Here is a 14,484-nt window from a genome sequence, read left to right on the forward strand (position 1 = left end):
CTCTTTTAAGGTTTGCTTAGGAAAGGGTTTGAAAGAGTCGTTAGCCTTTTACTTTTTTATCATTATTTATTTATTTATTTATTTATTTATTTTACATTGTCCGTGTCTTCTGATGCATATAGCTGATGTCAAAGTTTAAAGCTCAACTCATCAGTGTTCTTGTGGATGTATAGTGGTTTTGGAAAAGCTGATTCACGTTGCACGAGAGTATGATCTTGTACTTCAAAATCAAGTTTTTATTTGAGTTCCCAACAAAGTTGTGGCATCCAATTTGATTTGAGTGAGTTTACATAAATTTTTGGCTGAAACAGAAACTAATGGTGGCTGCAAAAGTTTGCACAAAGACAGGCAAATCCTGTCCTTGTTTGTTTGTGTTTTTTGTTCGTTAGCTTGTCATAATTGGTAGGAGTAGGAAGCCAAGTGTTATGCATGTACATTGCCCGAGAGCTCAAAACCACACCCTCTACACCGGAAATCTCCTACAATTGCAGAGATTGCTGCAGAATTCTATTCCAAATCTGTGGATGTTTGGGTGACTTTAACATTTGATGATTGATTTGTTTTGCTTCCCAAGACTTATCCCTTGGTTTTAGTTTATTTTATTGTAGGGAATCTGATCTGACCCTGTGATTGCAAAGTTGATGTCGAAAACAGAGAATTTTTGCTAGAGAAATTTACATATATGTGCAGAAATTAGATTGCTTGCAGAAACCAAACAAGTTTCAACTTTCAATTGGTCTCTCTTTTACCTGAATTGAGTTAGGATTTTGGGTGTGATATGACAGCTTAAGTCAAAGTCGTGTAGGCTTCTTTCACGGTCTTTCAAATTTGCTTATATTTAGGTCCAGTTAATTTAGAGAACATAGATTTCAAGTAAGGATTTTGGTTATTTTCTGTTTCATGTGTATCGTTTTAAAGTGTTTATTAGTTGAGCTTAGAGTTCTTGCTCGTGAGTGGGTCTAAGCTGTAGGTTTATGCCCTTGTTTTTCTTTGTTCTCATTTTTTTTCAAGTTCGTCATTGCAGCCGCAGGCACTTTTGGATAAATGTAAGGGCGGATGCATTCAGTGGAGGAGTTGGAGCACAAGTCAAAGATCTAAATTGACACAGGGTTGCCCTTTCAAGCAACCACACTTTAGGAATTGTTTATTTTTCAACTTCTGTAATTAAACTAGTAGCATCACTCTTGAAGAACCTTTTGACTTGTTTCTATATGAGGTAGTAAATGTGCATTTTTTGGTCTAACATAATATCCGTTTGTTCCATGTGTTCGATCTTTAATTCCCACTTATTGGACTCTTATTTTCCTCAAACTGCACAAAACTGCTAGGTTTTTGGGTCAAAATTGGGTATTGAACTTGACACTCTCAAAACTTGAGAGTTTTTGGACCGAAGTTATAAAATTCTTACTAAACTGTTTCCTGTTAACTTGGTGCATGAACTCAGAATTTCCAAATTTTATCTTTCTGCTCGCCAAATTGGAGCTCTATAGATGAGGTTGTTGTCAAGCTTGAATGTTCCAATGAATGGACCAACATGTAGCTACTTAGCAATGGCTTGTCTATTGGCCACACTTTTGGTCTCCCTAGAGTATTAGGCATGCATTCTTTCTAGTTGGCATGTACTGTTGCATTTAAGTTTCAATTGTGCTGTATTATTTATTAACTATATATACTCTTGTTAGGTGATCAATCTTGCAAATTCTCCATCAATTGTTGGCAAGCATTTAGACAATGAGTGTCCTGAAGATTTCATCAAAGGCCTTATTCTCTTTATTTCTTTTCTTCATGTTGAGAAGAGGTAATTCTTCTTTCTCTCTCTCTCTCTCTCTCTCTCTCTCTCTCTCTATAAATATTTCATTTCAAGGAAGCTTGTTTCTGTTGCTCAGAGAGACAGAGACTACAGAATGTAGACGAAGAGGACGAGCAGGGAGAGACTTCAGACCCTCCTCTCATTCACGCTTCCTTTTATCATCCCCTCCAGGATTCTGTCGTTCACCTTGTCACCAGGTCTACGACTTCACTTTATCCTACCTCCCATCTGGACCATCCCTGGTAAAGCATTTTTGTTAATCTATATTAGCATGCCGGTACTTTGTTATGGCTGTTAACACTTTTGTATTGTTTTAATTTTTTAACGCTTTTGTATTGTTTTAATTTACCAGATTATAGAGAATTTCCTGTTATTTAAGGTTTGGATTGAGATCATGAGAAACCATATCCAAGGTCCGACTTTAAGCAATAGTTTATTATGTTTTCAAAAATACAGATTCCAATCTCACAGGTTTGAGTGCATATATTATACTATATAGTTAGTTCAACGTATGTCATTTATCAAAAATTATTTTAATTTTTTTCATCTGATTTTTGTTTTCAAATTTCTTGTTTATTTTTCATAATCAAATTTTTAGGTTTTACTTGAAGTGTTCTGAGGTAGAAACCAATAACCTGTCTATTCTCAGCACGACTTCAACGGCTTTACGATTATTCGCCTGGGACGTAACCCGTTGAGGTCATGCTTGTGACTGATCGGTCACTAGTTTCTAATTATTTAGGTCATTAATTAGTGATTAATTAATAAATATGTGCAGTGGGGAACTAAATATTGCAGTTTATCATTTTATTATGAATTCCTGTATTAGGATCCAAAGTTTGGCATATAAAAGTCTTCATACAAGACTGGCCGTTTCCAGGCAACCAGCCAACAACGTTAAGGTGATGGCGGCAGCCCCAAGTTGGGCATTTGCTGAACCCGGCAGCTAACTAGCAGCCTCTTGTATTTTAATGGCTAACTTATAGGCTCAATTGTTGACGTGGTGGATCGATCACCGTGTTCTTTCGCCACGACACCAAAGGGTGGAGCCAGAAATTTTTTCTTGAAGAGGTACGAATTATTCAAAATATGAACCGAAATATCATTTTTGAAAACAAGACAAGTGTTTTCTATTTAATTTATATGTAAATTTTTTATTATTTTTTGTTTTTAAGTGAGGCCAAGGTCCTTGTTGCCTTGGCTCTGCCCCTGAACACTCTAATAATGATGAACATCTTCTTCTCATTGTTCTTGGAACTGCAGTCAAGTGTACATGGCCAGGGAGATCAAAACAGGCGAGATTGTAGCTTTGAAAAAGATACCCATGGACAATGAGAGAGAAGGAGTATGCCAATTAGCTACTTTACTATCTAATAGGACATTTTTAGATGATGAATGCATTTTGTTTAGTTTTGACTTTTTTTTTGTAACAATTGCAGCTTCCTATAACCGCTATACGTGACATCTCCAGGTTCTGTTTCCTCAACAAGGTATTCTTCAATTGTGATGACTTTAGTTGGTCATTGATCTTATATTCTCTATATCTAATTCGGAAGACCTGAAAAAGATGAACACGGAAGGCCAGGTATTTCTTTGTGCATTTAAAATTCCATTATCATATTTTTTCCTTTATCTATTACATTTTGAGACATTAATTTTTGTTCAGATGGCAATAAATGCAAGGGAAGCATTTATATGGTATTTTAATACTTGGACCATGATTTGACTGGGTTTTCAGATAGACCTGGAATGCGGTTTACAGTTCCCCAGATAAAGGCTAACTTCTCTTTAGGTTAAGAAATTCATTTTAACACACTTAATTGTGGTCAGTATCTCAATTGAATATATTCTTATTTATATGAATTTTTCTATGTATATCTCAGTGTTACATGAGGCAGCTGTTAACGGGGCTTCACTATTGCCATGTTAATCAAGTTCTTCATCGTGATATTAAAGGTCACTGGACAGCATTGTTGTTGTTTTCACCCCATAGAATATACTGCAATGCCTTCTGGGCTTGTTTGTTTCCCTTCTAACTGCTTTGGCGTCTTGCTTTCTCTCCTGTGCAGGTTCCGATCTTCTAATTGACAATGAAGGGCAAAGCATGGACTGGAATTTACATGTGTGAACGAGAGGGTGATTTTGCCTTTGTCATGGTGAGCATTTTTTGATCTTGTGTAGATTTCATGGGGATAGGGAGAGAGTGTGTTTTTCTTATTTTTTCTTTACTTGATCTTTTTATTTCAATGAAACCACTACAAGCTTGTTTTCAGTAAATGTGTCCCTTGGGGAACATAAGATGAGGTTATCCTCCAAGAGTTTACTAGATTTGGTTGTTGACAGGGTTGAGAGCAAGATTTAGAGGAATCTCCTTATTGTGGGTTCTGATTGTCAAATGTCTTATTTTGCCTAATCATAAACCATTGGCATTTTGGATGTACGTGAAGTTCATCCAACTCTTTGTAGGCACTGGGGGCCAAATTGGAGCCCTATAGATGAGGTTGTCATCAAGCTTGAATGTTCCAATGAATGGACCAACATGTAGCTACTTAGCAATGGCTTCTCTATTGGCCACGCTTTTGGTCTCCCTAGAGTATTATGCATGCATTCTTTCTAGTTGGCATGTACTGTTGCATTTAAGTTTCAGTTGTACTGCATTATTTATTAACTATATATACTCTTGTTAGGTGATCAATCTTGCAAATGCTCCATCAATTGTTGGCAAGCAGACGATGAGTGTCCTGAAGATTTCATCAAAGGCCTTATTCTCTTTGTTTCTTTTTTTCATGTTGAGAAGAGGTAATTCTTCTCTCTCTCTCTCTCTCTCTCTCTCTCTCTCTCTCTCTCTCTCTCTCTCTCTATAAATATTTCATTTGAAGGAAGCTTGTTGTTGTAGCTCAGAGACACAGAGACTACAGAATGTAGACGAAGTGGACGAGCAGGGAGAGACTTCAGACCCTCCTCTCATTCACGCTTCCTTTTATCATCCCCTCCAGGATTCTGTCGTTCACCTTGTCACCAGGTCTACGACTTCACTTTATCCTACCTCCCATCTGGACCATCCCTGCTAAAGCGTGTTTGTTAATCTATATTAGCATGCCGGTACTTTGTTATGGCTGTTAACACTTTTGTATTGTTTTAATTTTTTAACGCTTTTGTATTGTTTTAATTTACCAGATTATAGAGAATTTCCTGTTATTTAAGGTTTGGATTGAGATCATGAGAAACCATATCCAAGGTCCGACTTTAAGCAATAGTTTATTATGTTTTCAAAAATACAGATTCCAATCTCACAGGTTTGAGTGCATATATTATACTATATAGTTAGTTCAACGTATGTCATTTATGAAAAATTATTTTAATTTTTTTCATCTGATTTTTGTTTTCAAATTTCTTTTTTATTTTTCATAATCAAATTTTTAGGTTTTACTTGAAGTGTTCTGAGGTAGAAACCAATAACCTGTCTATTCTCAGCACGACTTCAACGGCTTTACGATTATTCGCCTGGGACGTAACCCGTTGAGGTCATGCTTGTGACTGATCGGTCACTAATTTCTAATTATTTAGGTCATTAATTAGTGATTAATTAATAAATATGTGCAGTTGGGAACTAACTATTGCAGTTTATCTTTTTATTATGAATTCAGGTATTAGGACCCAAAGTTTGGCATATGAAAGTCTTCATACAAGACTGGCCGTTTCCAGGCAACCAGCCAACAACGTTAACGTGATGGTGGCAGCCTCAAGTTGGGCATTTTCTGAACCCGGCAGCTAACTAGCCTCTTGTATTTTAATGGGTAACTTATGGGCTCAATTGTTGACATGGCGGATCGATCATTTTTTTGAAGAGGTACGAATTTTCAAAATAAGAACCGAAATATCATTTTCAAAATTAGACAAGTGTTTTTTTTTATTTCTATGTAATTTTTTTATTATTTTTTATTTTTAAGTGGGGCCAAGGTCCTTGTTGCCTTCGCTCTGCCCCTGAACACTCTAATAATGATGAGCATCTTCTTCTCATTGTTCTTGGAAGTGCAGTCAAGTGTACATGGCCAGGGAGATCAAAACAGGCGAGATTGTTGCTTTGAAAAAGATACGCATGGACAATGAGAGAGGAGTATGCCAATTAGCTACTTTACTATCTAATAGGACATTTTTTGATGATGGATACATTTAGTTTAGTTTTGACTTTTTTTTTTTGTTACAATTGCAGTTTGCTATAACCGCTATACATGAAATCAAAATTTTAAAGGAACTTCATCATGAGAACATCATTCAGTTAAAAGAGATTGTGACATCTCCAGGTTCTATTTCCTCAACAAGGTATTCTTCAATTGTGATGACTTTAGTTGGTCATTGATCTTATGTTCTCTATATCTAATTAGCAGGACCCGAAAAAGATGAACACGGATGGCCAAGTATTTCTTAGTGCATTTAAAATTCCAATATCATATTTTTTTCCTTTATCTATTACATTGTGAAACATTAATTTTTGTGCAGATGGCAATAAATACAAGGGAAGCATTTATATGGTATTTGAATACACGGACTGTGATTTGACTTGGTTATCAGATAGCCCTGGAATGCGGTTTACAGTTCCCCAGATGAAGGCAAACTTCTCTTTGGCTTAAGAAATTCATTTTAACACACTTAATTGTGGTCAGTACCTCAATTGAATATATTCTTATTTATATGAATTTTTCTATGTATATCTCAGTGTTACATGAGGCAGCTGTTAACGGGACTTCACTATTGCCATGTTAATCAAGTTCTTCATCGTGATATTAAAGGTCACTGGACAGCATTGTTGTTGTTTTCACCCCAAAGAATATACTGCAATGTCTTCTGGGCTTGTTTGTTTCCCTTCTAACTACTTTGGCGTCTTGCTTTCTCTCCTGTGCCGGTTCCAATCTTCTAATTGACAATGAAGGGCATTTAAAGCTTGCAGATTTTGGCTTGGCTAGATCTTTGTCTAGTGACCATAATGGAAATCTCACAAACCCTTTCATAACTCTTTGGTACAGGTAACCTGTCATATCTTGTTGTCAATGATGTTGCTGTTGGTTTTGGGACATAGTTTCTCTTTTCTAATTGTTGAATTCATTGGCAGACCTCCAGGGTTGCTGCTTGGCTCCACTATGTATGGGCCAGCTGTGGACATGTGGTCGGTTGGTTGTATTTTTGCTGAGCTACTAAATGGGAAGCCAATCTTGCCTGGAAAGAATGAGGTGCCTGCACAAGCTTATGATTTTTCGGAATGTAAACCATAGCATTGGATACAAAGCAGATGAAACTAATCCAACTTAGTGATTCACAACTGAAAATAGCAGAAAATTATACATGTATTACTTTGCTCACCAAGTTCCAACACTTAATCTATAATTTTTAACTTTTTATCCTCATGCATTAAATTTTTTTCATGATGTAACATTTGAATTTAAAATGAAAAACGCCAAGAAAAGTCATCAACCTCCCCATTTTTGCTGTCTTATAATTTTTGGGATTGATAATGGTTTCCAGTGTTAGTAGTAACTGACATGAGAGGGGATGGATTAACTGTACAGGCGGACGTCTTATGAAAAAGATAATTTTAAAAATTATTGTCCTCAAATTTTAAGGCTTATACGGTTTATTTTTTAGGATTCCTCGTACTATTGCTTGTGTTAGATCCTCATTTGTCATACCACCAACTAGGCCATTTGACCTGTTGAGTAGCTGGCCTGCTTGGTGCTTTGTTGACTAGGCCTGAAAGTCATAGGGCTTAATTGGTCTTCTAGTGCATGGGCGCCCTCTTTTTTATATTTATATGCAGTGTTATTTGTATCGTATGATATAGAGCCGTATTGTATAATACATGTCATATAGGGCAGCAAAACCTATGCGATACCCTTACGATGCACATGATTTGCATGTGCATTGTAGGTGCATCGGAATGATATGGCTGCTGTATCATACGATAAGACTGATACAGTCCATATCTTACAATACGGAGCTATTTTTAAGAAAGTGGCATGGTGTCCCTTTTGATCGTTTTCTATTTTAAAACCGTTTTCCTTCATTTCTAACACTTCTAAGAACTTTGGGAAGGGGGAGTTTTTGCTGGTTTTGGAGAGCAATTTCCAAATAAATTGACGGAGAAACTGCCGGTTTGAAGGCAAATTTACTCGTTGGAAATCCATTTGTATTTGTTAAAAAGAGGGCTTTTGTGTTTCTCAATTTAGTGGTTTACATAAATTTTCATTATTTTCTAAAGTTTATGAAGATATTTGTTTAATGTGTTCTTAACATATTATGACTTATGAATGATGAATCATGAATGTTCATTATAGAACATGTTTTTCATGATTTTTTCTGAATTTTCTCTATCTTTCTGATTGTTCTTTTTTATGAATTTAAAAAAATAATGTTACGATACATTATGATATGGCATATAGGTCGTACAGTGCGCCTTTTACAAACATTGTTTATATGTATGTGTGTGTGTGTATTATGTGATGTTACATTCAGTGGGTGAATGTGGTGTACTTGGCTTGCAACAATATGTTATGTTTGTTACTACCTTTGTCACTTTAAATTTCTGTTTTTTTGACTTAATGATTTTACTTTTAGTCAGCTGACTTGTACTATCTTTTTGAGGGCCCAACATGTGTCTACTTCTGAGTTTGACAGTAGGTTCCTGGTTGTCAAAATGGAGACTGGTGAGAACTAAGTCTAGACATAGTAAAACTGATCCTGGATGGGCGACTTGGGGGTTGGAAGATAGTCAGGTTAAGGTTTGGATTATTAGATCTGTTTCTGTTGATATTCAACCCCTTATTTTGTGAAAGTTGACTGCATATGACATGTGGACTGTGCTTGCGATGATGTATGGCCGTAAAAAGTGAGTCCTGCGTACATATCAGATTAAACGTAGCATCTACTCTCTTAAACAGGGTGACTTGTCTGTGGCATCTTTCTATCCAGCCTGAAGACTAAATGGGAGGAACTGGATTATCATGTGAATGATGACTAGAAGTGCGGTTCTGATCATGAAATGTATTGGCAGAAAGAGTGGATGGACCGTACGTTTATTTTTCTGGGAGGTCTGCGTGATGAGTTTGAATCCATTAGGAGTCAAATTCTCAATTGTGATGAGATCCCTGGAATTGAGGACGTGTATGCCCGGGTGGAATCTGAGGAACAACGCCGTCAAGTGATGCATATTGATGACTCTAATCAGGGTAGTTCTCCCTCTGCGTTTGTTAGCCGTGCTCCAGGGTTTGGGCAGCGTACTACTCGGCGATGTAGTCATTGTAACAAGTTGGGCCACTCTGTTGATTTTTGTTGGGATCTTCATCCTGAGAAGAGGCTCACCCGTGGTCGTCCTCCCTCTGGTAGAAGGGGTCCTCCTATGCCTGACACTAGCTCTCTCGGTGCTGAAAAACCGAAGCTTTCCGCTGACCAAATCAAAGAGTTACAAGCTTACATCAGCCGATTATCTACTACGAAGGAGGAAGCCTCCACGTTTGAGGGAGCTCAGTTAGCCCAAGCTCTTGTTGCGACTAGTGATCAAGGTAATTCCTTACTTGGAGATTGGGTAGTGGACAGTGGAGCCACTCATCATATGACAGGGAACCTTAAGATGTTTCAAGAGTACAAATTGTCTTCAGGGCAGCAACGTGTTTCTATGGCTGATGGGTCCTCGATCTCTGTGGCTGGAAAAGGGAGTTTGTCCTTATTAAATAAATATCTTCTGCATAATGCTCTTCATGTTCCCAATATTCCTGTGAATTTGTTATCTGTCAGTAGTATCACCAAAGAACTCAACTGCAATCTAATTTTCTCTGCTGATCATTGTACCCTGCAGGACTTGGTGACGGGGAAGAAGATTGGGATTGGTTCGGTTATTGATGGCCTCTACAGACTGCCCGTACAGGTTGCCTCTGCTCTCATTTCAGCCACAACCAGACAGTTCACGGGCGTGGAGGATAGGTCTAGCATTATGAGATGGCACGAGCGTCTTGGACATCTCCCATTCCAGCTGATTAAGAAGTTGTTTCCTAGGTTGTTTACTTCTGTTTCCATGGACTCCTTCACATGTGAAATGTGTCAGCTTGCTAAGCATGTCAGGGCTTCGTACTCTATTTCTATCAATAAAACCACTCGTCCTTTTGCCTTGGTTCACTCTGATGTTTGGGGTCCTTCGGGAGTACCCACTTGTCGTGGTTTTCATTACTTTATGACTCTGATTGATGACTACTCCCGTTTTACGTTCGTGTACTTGTTGAAAGAACGTAGTGAGGTTCCTGTCATTGTAAAAAATTTTGTTGCCTTTGTCGAAAATCAATTTCAGACCTCTGTTTAGACTCTCCGTACTGATAATGCCAGGGAGTATGTCTCCCAATCCTTGGATGACTTCCTGCAGGGCAAGGGTATTGTTCATGAGACGTCCTGCAGTTATACTCCTCCTCAAAATGGCGTGGCCGAACGGAAAAATCGCCATTTATTAGATGTCACCTGAGCTATTATGTTCCACAGGCATGTTCCTAAGCGCTACTGGGGCGATGCTCTCCTCACTAGTGGTATGCCCACCTCATCAACCGTATGCCCACTCGTGTGTTGAATGGTCGTACTCCTTACTCTGTCCCACTCATAACCCATGGCCTCTTACTCCTCGGGTGTTTGGGTGTGTTTGCTTTGTTCATAACCATAGTCCCACCATCAAGAAACTTGACCCTCGGTCTGTCAAAGCTGTCTTCTTGGGGTATTCCTCCACTCAGAAGGGATATAAATGTATTGACCCCACTACCTCCAAAATCTATGTCTCTCGGGATGTTACCTTTCATGAACATGAGGCGTATTTTCCTACGAATCCTCTTCAGGGAGAGTGTATAGGGGACAGTGTGGAAGAGTATTCTCCAACTCAGTTTATTCAGTTTACGGACTTCTTGGACTACAAACTTAGTCACAGTGTGGAAGATACATGCAGAAATGATACAGACACCCATGTGAAAGGGGGCCCTGTGGTTTATCAGCCCACATCCCGTGATCATTTGTTTGGGCAGGTTTATACTAGAAAGAAGAAAGATGTGGTTGAGACTGTTGATGTAACCAATCCCAATCCTGTCAGTTCCCCGGATGAACCAAGTCAAATGAATGAAGAGCTTCCCATAGCCCTGCGCAAGGGGACCAGGTCATGTACTTCTCACCCTATTAAGAGATTTGTCTCGTATTCAAAACTCAGTAAAGAATACAAATGCTTTATTACTACTCTGTCTATGTCTGTGATTCCCAGGGGTGTGGAAGATGCTAGAGAGGATCCTAAATGGCTTCAGGCTATGACAGAGGAGATGGATGTCTTGACAAAGAACAACACGTGGGAAGTGGTAGATATTCCCAAGGGGACTCACTTAGTTGGTTTCAAGTGGGTGTTTAGTGTGAAGTATAAACCTGATGGCACTGTGGAACGGTATAATGCTCGTCTGGTTGCTAAGGGGTTCAACCAAAAGTACGGAATTGACTATCTTGAAACCTTTGCTCCTGTTGTGAAACTGAAGACTATGAGGGTCATTTTGGCACTTGCAGTGCAAAATAAGTGGGCCATGGACCAACTTGATGTCAAGAACGCCTTCTTGAACGGTCATCTAGAAGAGGAGGTCTATATGAACATGCCTCCAGGATATGCTCAAAGTGGAAAATGCTGTCATCTCAAGAAGGCCCTGTACGGCCTGAAGCAGTCTCCTAGAGCGTGGTTTGAAAGACTGAGGGTGGTAATGAAGACAATGGGTACAAACAAGGAAACGGTGATCATACTTTGTTCGTTAAGCAGAGAAGCGGTCTGGTGAGCATCCTTCTTGTGTATGTTGATGATATGATTGTCACAGGCGATGATGAAGAAGATAAAAGGAAGATGAAGGAGAGGTTAGCTGCTGAATTTGACCTTAAAGATCTGGGAAAATTAAGGTACTTTCTGGGAATAGAGATTGCACGATCAGAGACAGGGCTTGTTATGAGCCAAAGGAAGTACACTCTGGACCTCCTGAAAGAGACAGGTAAACTAGGATGCAGGCCCTTTCTAACTCCAATGGAGTCAGGTACGAAGATAAGTATCAAAACTTGTAACATCCTGGATGAGGAATGAAAAGGACGGTATCATAGGCTAGTTAGTAAGCTTATTTATCTTACTCTTACTCGCCCTGATATTACTTATGCTGTAAATGTGTTGAGTCAGTTTATGCATGCTCCTACGGATTGTCACTGGAAGAGTGCAGAAAGAGTGTTGGGGTACCTGAAGAATAACCCAGGTAAAGGGTTACTGTATACACGGCAGGACAAACTTGATATTGAAGGATACTCGGACGCCGATTGGGCTGGTTGCACGGATACCAGAAGGTCTACCACAGGGTACTGCATCTTTCTAGAGGGTAACCTGGTGGTATGGAGGAGTAAAAGACAGGAGGTCTGTTCTAGATCCAGTGCTGAGGCTGAATACAGGGCAGTTGCTATGGGAGTTACAGAGATGTTATGGCTAAAGATTCTTCTAGCAGATATCGGAATTGAAATTGATGAGAAAATGAAAATATATTGTGACAATAAGTCTGCTATTAACCTGACAAATAATCCCGTCCTGCATGACAGAACCGAACATGTGGAGATAGATCGCCACTTCATACGTGAGCGCATAGATTCGAAGGAGTTGATTCTTCCTTATATGAAGTCTGAAGATCAAATTGCAGATGTTCTAACTAAGGCCTTATGTACATCTCAATTTGAAAAGAATGTTAGCAAGCTTGGCATGTTTGACATGTATGCCAAGCTTGAGGGGGAGTGTTAGAATTCAGTGTTATAGGGAACCGAGGACGGGCTCGGTTCCCTAGGCGGGCCTCTCTTCCTCCCTCTACATAACTCTCACTTATTGTAATTGTTGATTAAGTGAATGAAGTTTTCCTCTCTCCTAGGGTTGCGGTTTTGCCCCTAGGTTAGAGCTTCCCCGTGGTTTTTCACCTCTTTTTGAGGTTTTCCACGTAAACTTTGTGTTGGCTCTTCTTTCTCTCCTTTCGCTGTGAGTTTCTACAATTACTTTATCTACATTTTTGGGAAATTTAAAGGCTTTCCCTCTAGAGATTCAACAACATTGATGCGAAATGAATCCCGATGTTTGTACGATATTGAGGGTAAATGAAGGGCATATCATTTGCACAACACGAGCACTTTCTGCTTATGATTTAAATTGATGATTTATAAACTATTTAAAAGTAAACACTTGACATCTCTTGTAATGTTTCCTGACTTCATGGGCATATGAGGAACTCCCAGCCCCTCTCTGTTTTTGAAAAATGTTGTCCTTTTTATTACCAAACCGCTAGTCCATTCATAGAATAGATGAAACCCCTCAAACATATTCCACTCATGCTGAGTGTAATGAATTTTCCATCTTCCCCTTTCCATGTTTCCATCACAATTTGTTTTCTTGTGAAGGCTAGGCAGTATTTTTGTTGATTTCTCTTTTAAGGTTTGCTTAGGAAAGGGTTTGAAAGAGTCGTTAGCCTTTTATTTTTTTATCATTTTTTTTTTTTTTACAATGTCCGTGTCTACTGATGCATGTAGCTGATGTCGAAGTTTAAAGCTCAACTCATCAGTGTTCTTGTGGATGTACAGTGGTTTTTGAAAAGCCGATTCACGTTGCATGAGGGTTTGATCTTGTACTTCAAAATCAAGTTTTTATTTGAGTTCCCAACAAAGTTGTGGCATCCAATTTGATGTGGCATCCTACAATTGCGGAGATTGCTGCAGAATTCTATTCCAAAGCTGTGGATGTTTGGGTGACTTTAACATTTGATGATTGATTTGTTTTGCTTCCCAAGACTTATCCCTTGGTTTTAGTTTATTTTATTGTAGGGAATCTGATCCGACCCTGTGGTTGCAAAGTTGATGTCGAAAACAGTGAATTTTTGAAAGAGAAATTTACATATATGTGCAGAAATTAGATTGCTTGCAGAAACCAAACAAGTTTCAACTTTCAATTGGTATGTCTTTTACCTGAATTGAGTTAGGATTTTGGGTGTGATATGACAGCTTAAGTCAGAATCGTGTAGGCTTCTTTCACGGTCTTTCAAATTTGCATATATTTAGGTCCAGTTAATTTAGAGAACATAGATTTCAAATAAGGATTTTGGTTATTTTCTATTTCATGTATATCGTTTTAAAGTGTTTATTAGTTGAGCTTAGAGTTCTTGCTCGTGAGTGGGTCTAAGTTGTAGGTTTATGCCCTTGTTTTTCTTTGTTCTCATTTTTTTTCAAGTTCGTCATTGCAGCCGCAGGCACTTTTGGATAAATGTAAGGGCGGATGCATTCAGTGGAGGAGTTGGAGCACAAGTCAAAGATCTAAATTGACACAGGGTTGCCCTTTCAAGCAACCACACTTTAGGAATTGTTTATTTTTCAACTTCTGTAATTAAATTAGTAGCATCACTCTTGAAGAACCTTTTGACTTGTTTATATATGAGGTAGTAAATGTGCATTTTTTGGTCTAACATAATATCCATTTGTTCCATGTGTTCGATCTTCACTTCCCACTTACTGGACTCTTATTTTCCTCAAACTGCACAAAACTGCTAGTTCCACCCGCGATTTTGCAGAGGTTAGGGACCGACTTGGTGCAGGAACTCAGAATTTCCAAATTTTATCTTTCTGCT

At 38.6% G+C, this 14,484-nt stretch overlaps 1 protein-coding gene and 1 pseudogene across 1 annotated transcript; both read left to right on the plus strand.

Moving 5' to 3' along the window:
• The first annotated feature begins 1,550 nt into the window (after positions 1–1,550).
• Positions 1,551–3,938, plus strand: LOC116267474 (cell division control protein 2 homolog 2-like; annotated as a pseudogene).
• A 1,920-nt stretch (positions 3,939–5,858) lies between these two features.
• LOC116267476 (cell division control protein 2 homolog 2-like) lies at positions 5,859–7,389 on the plus strand. The gene is made up of 8 exons (XM_031649207.1): positions 5,859–5,927; positions 6,024–6,114; positions 6,199–6,228; positions 6,311–6,420; positions 6,528–6,599; positions 6,713–6,834; positions 6,921–7,069; positions 7,331–7,389. The coding sequence occupies exons 1-8, from the start codon at positions 5,859–5,861 to the stop codon at positions 7,387–7,389; spliced, it is 702 nt and encodes a 233-aa protein (XP_031505067.1).
• Positions 7,390–14,484: the final 7,095 nt, after the last annotated feature.

The sequence above is a fragment of the Nymphaea colorata genome, chromosome 14, assembly GCF_008831285.2.
Source record: "Nymphaea colorata isolate Beijing-Zhang1983 chromosome 14, ASM883128v2, whole genome shotgun sequence".
Lineage (NCBI taxonomy): Eukaryota > Viridiplantae > Streptophyta > Magnoliopsida > Nymphaeales > Nymphaeaceae > Nymphaea > Nymphaea colorata.

What these genes read in the sequence shown, in the direction of transcription:
- LOC116267476 (XM_031649207.1), top strand. Translation starts at nt 5,859, where the DNA reads ATGGCCAGGGAGATCAAAACAGGCGAGATTGTTGCTTTGAAAAAGATA. An exon ending in TTCTTCATCGTGATATTAAA is followed by an intron (nt 6,600 to 6,712) that starts GGTCACTGGACA and finishes CTCTCCTGTGCC; the next exon opens with GGTTCCAATCTTCTAATTGA. An exon ending in AGCTTATGATTTTTCGGAAT is followed by an intron (nt 7,070 to 7,330) that starts GTAAACCATAGC and finishes AATGGTTTCCAG; the next exon opens with TGTTAGTAGTAACTGACATG.